Below are 16,328 nucleotides of genomic sequence, written 5' to 3' on the forward strand. Positions count from 1 at the left end.
ACATACCCTTAATCCTAGCATCACACACTCTAGATTCAGCTACCTCTGAAAAAGCCCTATGAGCAACATGAAGCTTTGAGGGTACATCTAGACACAAACCATAACACACCCTCTCTGAGATTTAGTACTCAGATGCTGGAATATAGCAATGTAAGGAAGAGAAGAAGGAGGGAAGTGGGTCTCCTGGACCAAGCAAGTATCTGAAGCAAGAATTGAATCCCATGGAGAGAGCAAAGAGATTTCAGTGAAGAAGGAAGTGGCAAGTGGTGTTTCTCCCTAAGCCCTGACTCACTGGGTGGGAAGGGAAGCCCAAACCTGCAGATGCATGGTGACTACTGCCAACTCCAGAGGCCTCCACAGAGAAACATACCAGTGAAACAGAGCAGTGGATGCAGTGGACTGCAGTGGCTGGTGAGTTATTTGGGTTCAGACATCCCCCAGGAGAGGGTAATTGGCCAGCAGCCCTCTTGGAGAGGGGCCAACTGAGCTCAGAACTCAGAGCAACTGCTGGCTCCATCTAGCAGCTCCTAGTGTCAGAGTGAGGCAGAACTGAGTTCAAGCCAGCAGGAGGCACACGGAGTGTTGCAGGCTGAACAATCAGGTTCCAGCCTCACAGCCAGAAACCACCCTGACCTTTGGTAGAACTAAAGAGGCAGACTTACTGGGTTTATCCACTACCCCACTATAAATCTATGGTTGGTTTCCTGAGATTAATCAACATAGATGTGCGCTCTGTTTGCCAAATTTGTCTACCAGTGACAGAAAAGACACATCTTGAAGTGGACATTTTTTCTTGTTTTTGTTTTATTATTCTTGTTTCTATATGAGTGTGAACATTGTTTCCACTTTTTTTGTTGTTGGTCTGTTCTTGTTTATATTTCTCCTTCTCTCATTCCTTCCTATCTTCTTTACCAGTTTCCCAAAGTTTGCATTATCTTCCTTTATTTTCCAGCCTTGCTTTTAATCTCTTCCTCTTCTTCTATTTCCCTATTTTTTCCCCCAATCTTTTTAAAATTTTCTCCCCTGCAGGTAAAATCACAATATTGAGGGCATATTTACTGTACACAATTTTCTTGTTTGTTTTATAATTTGTTACATAACCACAAATATAGTTCACACAGTTAAAGGTACCAAATCAATGTCATTTTCTAGGCTGGGTTTGATGCTATTGTTATTGCTGATTGTACTACTTTAGCCAAGGTGATATAATTATTCTAATCAGTTGTTCTTCCTGGTATTCCAAGACTGAGATTGCCCAAGGGTCATAAACAATACTAAAGGCCAGTGCCAAAGAATCAGGGGCCAGGTCAAAGAGGCAGCAACTCCTGAACTCCAATAAATTGAAAAGGTAGGATCTTGCAACAAACTCAATAGCAAAAAGTCAGCTACATGTAGAATACATCTCTAAGTAGTCATTTCCTGAGGGTTCTAAATACTAGTAATAAAGCTACTTGCCATAAGCAATTTATAAGCATGAACCCAGAAATTTAAAAAAAAAAAATGAGAAGACTTAAGCAAGATGCAACTACAGACTTCCAGCTCACCAAAGGCAAACCCAGGGGAAAATGAGGTGGAACAATTTGAAAGCCACCCATCTGGGCTCTTTGAAGTGGTAACAGTACAAGTAACAAAGCAGATGAATGAGGCTCTAGAAAAAATCAAGTCAGAAATAATTTCTCATATAACTACAGAGATAGTGACCATAATGAAAGACTTGGTTAGTGACTCTAGAGCAGATATAGGTTAAAAAATAGAGGAGCTTAAGAAAATGATGGAAACCATGAATGCCCAACATAGGAAAGAAATTGAATCCATAACACAGATTCAAACAGATATCCAGAAGATTAAAAATTCCATTGAAAGTATATGCAGAAAAATGAGCCAATGTGAGGACAGGATTGAGGTTAGCAATCATGAAAAGAAAGATTTTTTTAAATAGCATAGGAGGGCCAGGAATTTAGCTCAGTGGAACTGTGCCTGCCTTGCAGGTGCAAGGTCCTGAGTTTGATCCCCAGTACCCAAAAAATAGCAAGGGAGGAGGCCAGGGATTTAGCTCATTGGTGCTGCCAATCCCTGGTTCTGCAAAAAAAAAATTTTTTAATAGCAAGGGACCATGAAAAATCAATCCAATAGCTGCTAGATGATGCAAAGAAGGATGACATAAGATTGATTGGAGCCAATGAAAAAGCAGGAGATAGCATAAATGACATAAAAAAAAACTGTTCACAGAGGTAAAGGCAAAGCCAGGAATGGTGGCACACACCTGTAATCCTAGCACTCAGGAGGCTGAGGCAGGAGAGTTTCCTTGAGTTCAAGGCAGGTTGGGCTACATAGTGAGTTCAAGGCCAGCCTGAACTACAGTGAAACTCTGTCTAAAAACAAAAAGACAAAAGAAGCAGTGGCAGAAAACTTCCCAAGCATGGGAAAAGAATTTGACATACAGCTAAGTGAGGCATATAGAACTCCAATTAGCCATGACCAAACGCAAATGGTAAAAACTCAATTCAAATAATCTTACATAAAAAGTTTGTCATATCACCAGCCATGGTGGTGAACAACTATAATCCCAGCACTCAGGGGGCAGAGGCAGGAGGATCACCCCAAGTTTGAGGCCAGCCTGAACTACAAAGTGAGCTCAAGGCCAGCTTAAACTACATAGTGAGATCCTGTCTCAAAAAATATTTTTGGTCAAATCACCTAATGGAACCTGTTAAGGAGATTTAGTCTTAGTCTTCTGCCCTGGTTAGAGATTCAATAATACCTTCATCTCTTACTTTGACTCCTAATTCTTTTTGTGTAGGGACATTCTTGTCATAAATAAGTGCTCTTCTAGTAGTGGGAAATATCACTACCTTGGTTCACCAACACTTCTATTCATGAACAACTCAGTTTGCAAACAGAATCATTCAGCAAAATTTTGCTTCTGATCACAAACTCTGCCTCAGGTGATGAACTCAATGATCACAGTCATCTTCCCTGCACAAACACAACATGTGGTTATGGTTTCCTCTAGTAGAGATCACAGTTGCAGACAGACCTGTGAACTCTTGCTGTGAATCTTTTCTGTGTGCTTTTTATTTTTTTAACACATACAGTACTGTACAGTATTGGTCAATCCAGCATGGATCCAAAGAATGGCACAGCAAGCACAGTGGTAAAAAGAAAGTCCAAAAAAAAAAGAAAAGTCCAGAACAGTAATGAAGATGACAAAAATGTGCAGAGCAATTATGAAGGTAACAAGAAAGTGCAGAGCAAGACTGGTAAGAAGAAGATTTGAAGAAAATAATCATTGACTTGAAGAAAGAAATTGTAGAAAAGCATGAGCATGGTATTCATGTGACTGATCTGGCCTTGGGGTACAAGATGGCAAAGTCAATAATCTTCACTATTTTGAAGAATAAAGATAACATCAAAGGAGCTGATGTGGCAAAAGGAGTAACAATGTTAACCAACCAGAGAACACAAGTGCTGGAAGAGGTGGAAAAACTTTTGTCAGTGTGGGTGAATGAGAAACAGCTGGCAGGTAATAATATTAGTGAAACTATGACCTGAGAAAAAGCCAGGAAATTGCACAGTGATTTACTGCAAGAAAACTCCTCTGTAAGTGCAAGATGATGCAAAGAAGAATAACATAAGATTGATTGGAGTCAATGAAAAAGCAGGAGATAGCACAAACAACATAAAAAACCTATTCACAGAAGTCATGGCAGAAAACTTCCAAGTGATGAATTTAAAGAGAATAGAGAATAGTTGGATAAATTCTGCAAGAGAAGTAGCATCCACAGTGCGATAAGACATGGTGAGGCTTCCAGTTTTGACAAGGCTGCTTCAGAACTCTACAAGAAAGAATTTATGGAATTCATGAATGCAAAAGGATAAGTTGCTCAACAAGTATTCAGCTGCAATGAAACAGGGCTCTTTTGGAAGAAGATACTGAACAGAACCTATATCACACAGAAGGAAAAGGCACTCCCATAAAAGACAGATGGACCCTTTTGCTGTGTGCAAATTGAAGTGCCAATCTGAAGATTAAGCCACTACTGGTGTGTCATTCCCAGACCCCTGATGCATTCAAGGAACAGAATGTGAACAAGGTCAGACTGCCTATCACGTGGGGGCCCAATGTGAAAGCTTGGGTCATAAGGCAATAGTTCATGGAATGGCAGCACATGGTGTTTGCATCACCATTAAGAAATACCTTTCAGGGGCTGGGGATTTAGCTCAGTGGTTTCGCCGCCTGCTGTGCAAGCACAAGGACCTGAGTTCAATCCCTGGTACCAAAAAAAAAAAGAAAAATATCTTTCGACTGGGGGGAGGGCAAGGATTTAGCTCAGTGACACTGCACCTGCCTCCCAAGCCCAAGGTCCTGACTTCAATCCCTGGTACCGAAAAAAAAAGACAGAAATATCTTTCTGACAACCAAACACCTGAAATGTACCTTCTTCTGTTGGACAATGCACTGGCACACCCTCCAGCCTTGGTGGATGATATGGATGGTGACTATCACGACACCTCTTCTGCAGCCCATGGAACAGAAAGTGATCTGCAACTTCAAGAAGCTGTACACAAAGGCAGCCTTCACCAGGTGTTTTAATGTCACTGAAGAGTTCTGGAAGAAAGATTTCAGTGTCCTCCACTGCACTGACCTCATTGACAAAGCCTGTGAAGGTGTCACATACTGGACCTTAAACTCAGCCTGGAGGAAACTGTGGCCAGAATGTGTCACTGAAAGTGACTTTGAAGGGTCTGATACACAGGGAGTGGAGACTGTGTCCATGGGCTGGATGCTGATGGGGCAGACACAGAGGAGCTTGTTGAGGTCCAGAAGGAGCTGATGACAGAGCTTGCTAAACTCCAGAGTGAGCAGCAGAAGGCATTTGTTGAGAAGCATCCCACCAAGGAAGAGGAAGACAGGGAGGAGGTTAGCAGTGATGTGATAAAACCCACTACGGAAAAATAGAATGAGTGCCAGGATTTCTTTGAAAAGCACTACCCCAAAATAACTGTAACAGAGTGTTGAACATGATGAATGGTAATATGGTCTCTCATTTCCAGAGGGTTATTCAGAGCAGGAAAAAACTAGTGAAATTAGACAGATTTTTTCATCAAAATTGACCCTTCAGCTTTTAAAAGACAAAGAAGAGAGGAAACCCTTGAAGGAGATCTCTCCCATGTTCTTATGGAGGGGGACTCTCCCTCCAAGACCTTCCTCTTCCCCATGCCAGAAGTCGCCTCAAACAAGGTTAGTGTTCTCTCTTCATACTGTACTGTACTATCTTTGGGTTCATATTTTTGTGGTTAAAAATAAATATATATGGCCCAGAATGGATTAACCTTATTTACATTGAATCTTTTTTTTTTTTTTTTGGTACCGGGGATCGAACTCGGGACCTTGCGCTTGCGAGGCAGGTGCCGGAACCACTGAGCTAAATCCCCAGCCCTACATTGAATCTTATAAGGAAATTTGATTCAGTTCTTGACCGATTTGTTCACAACCAGAACTGTGAATGAATTAAGTTCATAAGCCAAGGTGCTACTATACGGCCACTGGAAGCCTCAACTCAAATTTTCTATTGCAAATTTTTTTTTGAATACTGGAGATTAAAGCCAGGGCCTTCATACTGAGCTATGTCCCCACCTCTTTTATTTTTTATTTTGAGACATGGTCACTAAGTCCCCAAGGCTAGACTTGAATTTGTGATCCTATTGCCTCAGCCTCCCAGAATGCTAGGATTTCAGGCCTATACCACCACAACCAGCTATAGTGATTTAAACAGAGGCCTCCTTCTTCTGGCATCCAAACTTCAAATGTGAAAAGCTTTGGTTAACTATGCTTCTCATACTCAGTTCTTCAATCTATCACAGTGTCCAGGGAACAAGATATTCAGAGGACTGTGGTTAACAGCCCCACCAAGACCACATGAACTGGGAGAGGAGTTCCCTAAAGAAACATAAAAAGGAGTATGGACAAGTGGCCTGCATGAATAAACACAGCCAATGGCAACCTTCTGAGAGTTGTCATGAGACAACGAATTTTAAAAGTTTAGCAAGGTCCATAAGTATCAACAAACATTAATGACTATAACAATAAATTGATAAATGGATATATTAATAGATAGATAATGGTTGAATATAGAGATGATAAATGGAGATAAAGATATAAAGATAGAAGAAAAGAAAGATGAAAGAGGAAAGAATGGGCTGATGAAGAGACAAAGATGGGTAAACATAGACTCATGGATGGATGGATGGATGGATGGATGAATGGATGGAGCAGAAAAACACAGGCCTACATTTAAATTTGCCACATCATATAACCTAGGGCTAGGAATGGGAAACAGAATAGCATATCACAATAGTCTGCCCTGAGAGGTTTCCTCCCCTAGTCTGTCTCTCGGGTCTTGCAGGATAGTTCAAGTGGCCTTGGATAGATCCAGTCCCTCTCTCTGCAACAAAATTCCTCACTTGTAGTTCTCAAGAGAATGTTCTGGAAATGCAACACCTGAAGAGGGAGCTGCAACAGATCAGGTTCTTTTCTAGTCCCCTTCAAAAACTACCCTTCCGTGCTGTAGCCTAGTAAATCACATTATCCCAGGATATAAAATCCATCATGAGCTGTTTCCAGGCTCCTTCAGCTGCAGTGCAAGTGGAGCATGGGTGGCTGAGAGACTTCATCTGCCCTGGGTAGCTTTCCTGAGCTGTAGAGGCCTGCCTGGTTCACAATGAACCTAGGCTTCTGTTGTCCCCTGCTGCCTATCTATAAGTCATATACCCACTTCATGTTGCATATAAGTATGTTCCATATCACTGGTCAAACTGGTAACCAATGTGTAGTGAACCAGCTTCAGTTCTCTCTCATCCCTACTTTTCTTCCCTCTCTGTAAGCTCACCAGCCCCTCTCACTGCACTGCTCAGAAATCCCTCTCAATCCAGGATAGGAAGGGTATGGTAGAAGGGGGCGTTCTAGGGCAGATTCCCCTATAGATATCCCTCTGACAGATACGGGATATAAGAGAACAGAGGAGAGGACAGTTGCCTGGGCTAAAGGATTTTTTTCTAGTGTCCAGAAATATGAGACAAGGAAGCTGGATCTGCTTCCAAAGAACCTTCCTTTAGCTATGTTTGTGCAAGGGAGGAGTGGGTCTCAGGTGATGAACGTTTAGGCACTGTGATGGGCCTGGGGAGATGTGCACAATCTAAGAAAAGATTTTCTCCAGCCTTGCCCTGCTCCTGTGATTGTGCTCAAGGAACCTGTGGAACTGGCTCTGTCCCATCTTTCCCATTCATCCTACCACCAGGTGTCTTAAGACTACAGAGAAGAGGTAGGGGTAAGGAGAAATTTGGGAAAGACCTCTAATTACTCTGACCTCTAATCCTAAAACAAACCCTGACTCCCAGGCTTGGGATTAATAGTTCAAATAACTCCAAGGTTATAACATTGCAAACTTCTCCAAAAGGTAACACTACAACACACACACACCCCTTGTCCAAACTGATGGTCACTGACATTGTCAGATCTGAAGTCAGAGTGAGAAATGGGTGTAGGGTGACTACTGAGAAAAGTTGTAAAAAGGAAAAAATGGTCTTCCACAGAGGGAGACAATGGGGCATGCAGCCAGTGAGATGGTACACTGCAACCTGCTCCTGTACTGCATTCAGTTCTGACACTAACCACCCAGTTATCGAACCTCACAGGTTTAGGGGTAAAGCCTCCCAACAAAACTGCCCTACTCTAGATGCCAACTACAAGTAGGGTCCCCAAGCCACCTACATTCCTGATCAACTGGCTACAAAGTCTGGAAGGTTCCCATAAGCCTTCTCAAGTCAGATAATTTACTAGAATGCCTCACAAAATTTAAGAAAGTGCTGTTTACCTGGGCACGGTGGCACATGCTTTTAATCCCAGCTGCTCAGGAGGCTGAGGCAGGAGGATCCCAAGTTTGATTACAGTCTGAGCAACTTATTGAGATAATATCTCAAAATATAAAGGGCTGGGTCTGTAGCTCAGTGGTAGAGCACCTGCCTAGCACATATGAAGTCCTAGGTTCTAAATCAGGAATATCCAAATGATGAGACGAAGGAGTCAGGGAGAAATGTAGTTTCTGCACTCTCTGAGGAGACGTAGGGTATGCATCACCTTCCTGGCACATCAGTGTGTATCCCGACAGGAAGTTCTATAAACTTTGGTGTTCAGTTCTTATTGAAATATCATTACAGGGGCCAGGGATTTAGTTCAGTGGTGCCACCACCTGCCTCGCAAGTGCAAGGCCCTGAGTTTGATCCCTGGTACCAAAAAAAGAAAAGAAAGAAATATCATTACATAGGCATAATTGAATTGTTGACCACGTATTGGAACTCAATGTCCAGCCGTTCTTTTCTCCCTGCTGTTCAGGCTGACTCAAAGTCCCAACCCTCTGATCATATAGTTGGTCTTTATGGTGACCAGCCCCCATCTTAAGTCATCTACCTTTCAGCATAAACTCAGGTGTGATTCAAATAGTTCATGAAGCTGGATGTAGTGACATACACCTGTAATCCCAGCACTCAGGAGGCTGAGGAAGGAAGATATGTGAGTTCAAAGCCAGTCTGGGCTACACAGTGAGTCCCTGTCTCCAAAAACAACAACAAAAAAGTATTGTACTGCATATCACAGGACTGGAAAAAGATCAAAATTTGAAGTATGCTTGATAGTGAGTGCATATCACACCACTGTATCATTGTAAAGTCAAAAAATCCTAACCCAAACCATCATAAGTCAGAGATCATGTCTGTTACTTGGGAAATTTCAAAGGTTTAGTCTTCTCAAGAACCAGGGACAAATGCCAGTCAAATACTTTATTATACACCAGAGAGAAGGGAAAAGTACCGTAAAATTCTTCATTATACCCTGGAAGGGAGAGAATTGCTGGAAAATGAAAAAGTCTAGGGGGCTGTAAACAGGAAATAATCACAGCCTCCCACAGGTTTACATATATATCCTAGAGCCTCTCACCCTCAGATCATTCTCCTGTTCTCTCCCAGATCCAACTTCACATACAGTAGTCTCATACAGACCACATAAGCAGGACTCCTGCACATCCACACCCACACACGTCCACTTGCTGCTCCAGAGATTCTTGTCAAGTGTCCTCGGTGCATCTTCCTTGACCTCCAGCATGGCACCATTCCTCTTCTTAGTGTATTGATGTTCTCACATCAGTACAGGGGATAAAAATGAGACAAGGGTTTAAATAGTAAGGGGAGAGGCATAGTGGGGATCAGAACATACATCTTGGGCAGGAAATTGAGTTCATGTCAACATCCAAGTATGAAAATGAACCAGAGACCATGAGTGTGCTAAATGGCTGTGCTGTTTGGTGACTGTATGTCCCTGCAGGATGTGGGTACACCTGTGCATTGTGTGTATTCCTATGCAGTCTGTTTGCTTGAGTGGTGTGGGGATCTTTGTTCCATGTGAGCAACCTGTGTGATTTAGCTGTGTCTGTGCCTTGGTGTCCTTGCATGTGTCAGTGCCTGGAGGGGGAGCTCCTGGCTGCTCTGGTCTCCACAGGAACCCGACTCCTCTAGGCTGGCTTCCCAGAGGAAGAGGACAGTGCATATGAGTAGAAGAGAGAGCAATACTAAAGCTATGGCACTGGACAAAGACATCCTCAATTCTGATCAGGGATGTGGCCTTCTACCTTGGGGTTCCTTTAGGCCCTGATTCTAATACCCACCCCTCAGCTCTGAGTGAGGCCAAATACTCTGAGGACTCTGCTTTTTAGTAAACCAATACTTACTTATGGAGAAAGGGTGTGGTATCTTCTGCTTTCTTCTTTTCAACCTCCTCAAGGATGACTGGGGGGTACTTTGTCCTGTGAGAAGGAGTGAGTGTGGAGACTGTTCAGGCTCCTCCTTTCCAAATCCCTTCCTCCAGCATCCCAGCCTCCACACCGCCACCATATTACTTTGCCTCTTTCCCAGTTCCTCCTGCAAGGAAGATTCTAAAACAAGTTCCCAGATGTGGTCCCCAGCTTCTCCCCCTCACACTAGAGCCTTCCAGGAAGCTGGGTTCTGGGGTTCCATTTTACCTACCTCCAGGTTCACCACACTGACAGAGCACAAGTTCAGTGCACCCTCAGATAGGCCTGAGTGCACCAAATCATCCATACACCAAAAAAGTGCCCAGTCAAGGCAAGCCTGACCTTCCTCAGCCCTGCCTCCATCCTCCAAGGTTCCAGCCCATGACTATGCCCCTCCTTCTTCCCTCAGGGAAAGTGCCACAGCAGTTAGCCCCAGACAGCACCAGAGGAAGCCCTGTGTCTGAGAGAATGGACCAGAATCACCCTGGCTGGGGGAACCAAAGATCAGAGGGGGAACTAGGCCTCCAGCTTCTGCACCAGAGCTGACTCATCCAGGACAGGGCCTGGAATGCCAATGTAACTGTATGAGTGTGAGTACAAGTGAGAGGGTAGGTGTGCCAAGAGCCCAGCCTCTCTATATCCAGATTGTAACACTTCTAATAAAGCCACTTGACATCCATGGATCTGTCTGCTGATTGTATATGGTTCAAGCTAAAGAAGACAGAGATGAAAAGAAGAAAGAGGGTCCAATGTGGGGAGGAGAGAATATCCATTTTTCCTATTTAAGCCTGAGAAAACCTTCATCTCACTCATTTCTCGCCACTCTGTCCCATACAGTCAGTCCAGCCACAACCCCCCGAGACTAGCCCTGTCCAAGTATTGGACCTTGGCTAGGAAGCTATTTCCAGCCCTGTACATTGGGTTAACTGCCCTTTATTGGCTCTGGTGCTGCACCCTTTACCCCTACCCAGGCCAGCCTGCTGTTTATTGAAACAATCTGATTGTCCTCTTTCGATCCTTTCTCTACCCCACCTCATAAGCTCTTTGACAGTGCAGACTGCCTGTCTTACTATTATATCTCCGTGTCCAGCACAGTACCTGGCACACAGTAGACACCCAGTAGTTGCTGACTGAATGACTGTAAAAGAATGACTGGCTTCAGCTCAAGAAAGAAAAGGCAGTGACATTCTGACTATTAAGTGACTTGGCCAAGGCCACTTAGCTAACAAGTATTTCCATAGCCTAGCCTGCTCTGACCTGGGTTCTTGGGAAGGGGGTAAGGGTTTTATTCCCTCTGAGCTGGCAAAAAAAGGAGGGATGGGGAGGGAGCTGGAAAAACAGTACTGGACAGTCCTAGAGCGCTTTTACTGCAGCCTGGCGCCGAGGCCTCACCCTCCTAGGGCGTATCTCCAAAATCTGATCCAACCCTATAAGAGGGTCCCCTGCGCTCCGGATTTAATAAACCCTGACTCCGCCCCTTTAGTAAAAGGCACTGGCTCCACCTTTTAGAATGAGGTATTGTGAGGTATCAACCTCGCCTTCTGGAAGAGATGCTGACTCCGCCCCTTCCGGGTAACAAGCCCCACCCTAGTGTGCAGAGGCGTCCCTAGGACCTAATGGTAACGGGCCGTTTCCGGGGAGGAGCCAGAGAGGGCGGGAGTTTAGGCTGCGCCGACCCCTCAGCCCCCCTTCAGGTGACCCCAGCCCCTGAAAACCTTCACCCAGGGCCCCAAATCTTCTAGCTCCATGACTGCCAAACCTCTTGCCCTGACCTCTTACACGTCCCCGACCCCTGAAATAACCGTCCTCCAAACGCCTTGACTTCTAGTGCTTCCCAAATCTCCAATCCTACCCTGTCCCCAGTGGCATTTGGCTTCCCGAGGGGCAACTGCCTCCGATTACCTGATAACTGGATTCGTCCTGGGAATGACGGAGAAGGGGACCTGGGGCTAGGGAATACTTGGTCCAACCATGCCGCTCCCCAGGAGACAATCGGAGCCCAGGACATGCCGGGATTGAGAAACTACGAGGTGGCGGTGGAGGCGGAGGAGGAGTGAGTGGAGGCGGGGTTCCGCGGAGGAGGAATAGGGAAGCTCAGGGTGGGGGAGGGCCTGCGTCCTCCGGGGCGGAGGGGAGGGGCCCTAAGGGGCGTGGAGTACGAATGGAACCGCCTTGGCAGGGCGGGGACTGGGGCGAGGCGTGCGAGGGGCGGGGTCTGTGGGGTCAGCCCCTCTCCGCCCGCCGGCCCTGCCGGCCCTGCCTTCTCTCTAGCAGGATCTACTGGGGCTGTTTCTACTTTTTCCCCTGGCTGCGAATGTGGCGCAGGGAGAGGAGGTGAGGAGGATGCGACCCCGCGGGCCAGATCGGGGCATGGAGGAGGCTCGGTTTTGCAGGACGGATCGGGGGAATCTGGGCGCCCCCTCCCTGCTTCATGCCAGTGCCGGGTCGCCCTACAGCTCGGCGCACCCCCGGGAGCAGAAGCTGGAGCCTCTGCGAGGCCTGATGAGCTGTCTATCGAGCGGCCTGGGCCCTGCTCCCCAGCGCTCAGGTCGTGGCCTTCTCTGCCGCACTCCCGCTACTGCTGTCCAGCCAGCCGGTGCATTAAAAATTTAAAGCCAAGCTCACGGTACTGCCTTCCTGACTGCCGCCCCTGCCGCCGTTCGACTTAGGAGCTCCTCTTTTTCACACCTGCTGCTTCCTTATTCAAAGGGCCTCTGCCGGGTAGGGTGCCCTTCCAGGTCAAGGCTCCTGTCATTTCTAAGGGCCCCTCATCAATGTCCGGCTTCCTGTTGCTGTCAGTGACTGCCTTCTTTCCCTCTGTCCTCCAAAAACTCCGGTCATTGTTAGTAACCTACACGGGAACATCCAAATAATCCTGGTCTAATCTCCTTCCATACTTTATCCCCACACTGATATGCTCTACAACCCTGGCTGTCCTTCACCACCTTCCTCCTAGCCAAGACTTTGCCAGGTATCTGAAGACTCTTCCCTTCCTCGGAGTGAATCAGACATTTTAAGCCAGGGCTGTAGGGTGTAGACTATTATTGGGAAGAGGAGAAGATTCCTAGAACCTGCCTATTGTAGCCTGTCTCTGAAGAGCAACGTGGGGTGGGGCCTTTCCTACAGTTTAATATCCCAAGCTGCTTCCTCCAATCTGATCCAAATTTTAAAGATACTTACCATCAGCCAACCTTGAAGTTTTTGCCTCTTCTCTATAAGTGCTTCGCCCTGCCAGCCCTTTTTGTCATGTCAGCTAATCAGCTTGGGACCCACTAACTCCTAAAACAACAAGAGTCAGGGACTGCTATGTGTGCCTGCTTTCAGTTAGAGGCTGGCTCAGGGAATTAAGTTACAGAGACAGCCCAGTTTTTAGCTGGAGCCAATGCTGACTTTCAGCCTGGGGCTGCTCCTGCCACAGCAGATTGTGGCTGGAGAGGACTTGGCCTTATTTTTGGAGAAGCTAAAGGGGAGAGATTTGTTTTCTGCCTTCCAAAGGTCTCTGGACTGAGAAGTCCAGGAAAGACCACAAAATATGTGCAAGCAACCAGCTGATGAACAAGGTCTGTGACAAGATGATGGATCCAAGAGATCTCCTTGGAATATTCTCAGTAGCCACACCCAAGCTCTGGAGAACATGTCCAGATTGGGAGTGGGAGAGGCATCCTAAGCCCTCTGCTACCAAAAATTCTGGATGAGTGACCTCTGTGTTCACTTTCAAGAAAGTCCCCAGGCTCTTTAACCATTTCCTCATAATGTCTATCCAGCCCTGGGCCCACAGCTCACCAGGATACTGTCAGAAGACTTGAAGATCCCTGGGACAAATTGTAGAGAGGGACCCTCAGGCTTCACCTGGACAGGAGGAGGAGAGGCTCAGCTTTTCAGCCTGGAAGGTGACTAGTCCATTCTGTGGGAGCTGAAGCCCCTCCTAAATGTTGAGGCAGCCCTGTAGCAGAAAGGGCCACCCAGAGAAGGTATGAATGAAAACTTGGGCCAGGGATTTAGCTCAGTGGTTCTGGTGCCTGCCTCACAAACACAAGGTCCCGAGTTTGATCCCCGGTACCAAAAAAAAAGAAAAAGAAAACTTACCCCATAGAGTGAGTGGCCCCAGAACAGAAAACTAAAGATACCCCTACCACATCCAGAAAAGGCCTGGATTATTGATGTATGACTCCATTTATGTTTCAAATACAGAGCAGGACTTGAAGGTTAAAATCCCCAGCTAGGAATGGTACATTCTTCAAGGAGCCTGGGCCACTGACACAGAAACTGACTCTGTCCCATCCTAGGCAGTTTCTAGCATTCCAGAAACAACTGGATTAGGAGGGGTCCAAATGTTGCATCTAGACACAGGAAAGAAGGGAGGAAAGCCTGGGTATGAGATTAGGATAGGAAGGAGATACAGTTGGGGCTATAGCTGGAGAATGGGATCCAGAAGATGTAGGGACTATAAATGGGTATTATGAAACAGGGGTGGGGGTGTTCTTCCAGACCCACAGTGGAAGGAGGCTGGAATTTGAGTAGAACAAAACAGACATAATTTACTCTTGAGTCTGATGTCTCAACAAGGCAGGGATTGAGTCTAGAAACCCCAGGCCTCTGCTAACAAACTCCCATTCCTGGAACAGAACTAGGCAAAAACAGGAAGGTAAGATTTTTTTGTGCCTTCCACATATGACATCAGCAATCTGGCACCAAAGAACTTCTATCTCCTTTCATGCGTCTTACCTTTTCTGGTCTCATCTTCCCCACCATCTCCCACACATCTTTCCTCACCATCTCCAGAGGACCCCCAAAACCAATGAAGTCACCTTTCAGTTTCTCGGAATGTAGCTGGCCCCAGCCAAGACCTCTCCTCAGCCAGAGGAGGGATCCATTCCCAACTATTTCTCCTGATAAGACAAGCAGGCCAGGGCAGGAAGGCAAGTTAGTCCTGGCCTGTCCTCTGTTTCTACTCCATCTGCAACTCCTGTATGAGAATGAATATGCTAATATGAATATGTGATTGGATGGTTGTGGAAACACAGCTGTGTGGGAATGGGTCTTTGAATGTAACTAGAACTGTATAATTTTTGTCTATAATGGTACAATCATGGGTGTGGCTGTTATTCATGGGAATATGAATTTGAATGTCTATTATTAGATGTTATTGTGGATCCCCAGCTGTTGTTAGTCACTGTACCATCAGCCCCCATATCATGTACACCCTCTCCCCCTACTTCTCTGATGAGGGCTCAAGAGCCTATCAAATAATAGTCCTAGAAGAGGAAGGGGTCCATGGCAACAGTCCAGGAATTTGAGTTCAGGAATGTCACAAGATAAGCAGTACATCTCCACCTGTCTCTGACTCACCTGATGCCCCAGGTAAAATGCACACAGATAAAAGGTAAGGGAGAAGGAGCAGAGAGAAGCAAGTATCTCAGCTGAGAAACATAAAGAAACTCTTCTCACCCACCAGCATCTTCATGCTGCTGCTGTTATTCCTGAGCCTAGACCCTGAAGCAGGTAAGTACCTGGGGTATAGAAGGCTGGAGGTCTTGCCAGGCATAGTGGTGCATGCCTGTAATCCTAGCACTTGACCAGCTAAGACAGGGGGATCACCATGAGTTTGAGGCCAACCTGGGTTACATAGTGAGTTCAAGGCCAGCCTGAACTGCATAGTGAGATGCTGTCTCAACTAAAACAAAACATAAAAAGGCTAGGGGTCTTTCCAGGTGTGGTGGCGCATGCCTGTAATTGTAGCACTTGGGAGGCCAAGGCAGGAGGATCACTTTAAGACTGAGGCCAGCCTAGGCTACATAGTAAGTTCAAGGCCAGCCTGAACTGCATAATGAGACACTGTCTCAAAAAACAAAACAAAAGGCTGGGGGTCTGGATGAATCATATTAAGAGAAAAAGACTCAGGAAGTCCAAACTTTCAGCTATCTGATGGAGCAGTTCTGGGCCTAGACCCTTCTGAACACATGACCCTGTTTTCCCACAGCATTGCTACTGCCGCCCAGCACTAGCTGCTGTACTCAGCTCTACAGACAGCCACTCCCAAACAAGATACTGAGGAAGGTCATCTGAGTGGAACTGCAAGAGGCTGCTGGGGACTGTCACCTCCAGGCTTTTGTGTGAGCTCTGACCCCACTCTCAAAACCCAACTCTGACCTCAATCCCAACCCCTGATGTTGATCCCAACCCCAGCCTCAACTTCTAATTCTGATGCTGGCTCCAAGTTTCATTTGGCCCTTGCCCCTGACCCCTGGACCTTAATCTCACCTCCAAGGTATGGGCATAGCTTTGGACCTTTCCCTTCCCAGGCTTCACCTGGCTCGACGCAGTGTCTGCATTCATCCCCAGAATCGAAGTTTGGCTTGGTGGTCTGAGTGCCAAGGGAAAAGGCTCCAGCGGAGTCTGCCCAACCTGAATCTGGAGCTTCAAGGGGAAATAGTCTGGAGCAGCCAACACCCAAAATAATAAAGCATTATTGGACAATAATCTCTG

General features: G+C 46.1%; 2 protein-coding genes and 1 long non-coding RNA gene across 4 annotated transcripts; 2 read left to right on the top strand and 1 right to left on the bottom strand.

The window, feature by feature from the left end:
- Positions 1 to 813: 813 nt before the first annotated feature.
- On the bottom strand, positions 814 to 11,930 carry LOC101709319 (uncharacterized). Its single transcript, XR_204924.4, has 4 exons — positions 11,745 to 11,930; positions 9,780 to 9,854; positions 4,439 to 9,189; positions 814 to 1,023 (listed from the first exon to the last, which is right to left on the bottom strand). It is a non-coding gene; the product is annotated as an uncharacterized LOC101709319 (long non-coding RNA).
- Positions 11,384 to 12,461, top strand: LOC110347746 (uncharacterized). Of its 2 annotated transcripts, none has more exons than XM_021253004.2 (4): positions 11,384 to 11,461; positions 11,828 to 11,895; positions 12,117 to 12,176; positions 12,299 to 12,461. In XM_021253004.2, the coding sequence occupies exons 1-4, from the start codon at positions 11,459 to 11,461 to the stop codon at positions 12,453 to 12,455; spliced, it is 288 nt and encodes a 95-aa protein (XP_021108663.1). In that variant the 5' UTR covers positions 11,384 to 11,458; the 3' UTR covers positions 12,456 to 12,461. The 2 variants fall into 2 exon arrangements, with proteins under 2 accessions (XP_021108663.1, XP_021108665.2); XM_021253006.2 differs by having other exon boundaries at positions 11,419 to 11,536.
- Positions 12,462 to 12,985: 524 nt separating this feature from the next.
- Ccl27 (C-C motif chemokine ligand 27) lies at positions 12,986 to 16,322 on the top strand. Its single transcript, XM_004921052.4, is given in 3 exon segments — positions 12,986 to 15,344; positions 15,823 to 15,955; positions 16,145 to 16,322. Coding segments are annotated over 3 exon segments (330 nt in total). The 5' UTR covers positions 12,986 to 15,304; the 3' UTR covers positions 16,302 to 16,322.
- The last annotated feature ends 6 nt before the right edge of the window (positions 16,323 to 16,328 follow it).

This window comes from Heterocephalus glaber, unplaced genomic scaffold, assembly GCF_053883595.1.
Source record: "Heterocephalus glaber isolate CG9 unplaced genomic scaffold, H.glaber_assembly_v1.0 deba00001481, whole genome shotgun sequence".
Lineage (NCBI taxonomy): Eukaryota > Metazoa > Chordata > Mammalia > Rodentia > Bathyergidae > Heterocephalus > Heterocephalus glaber.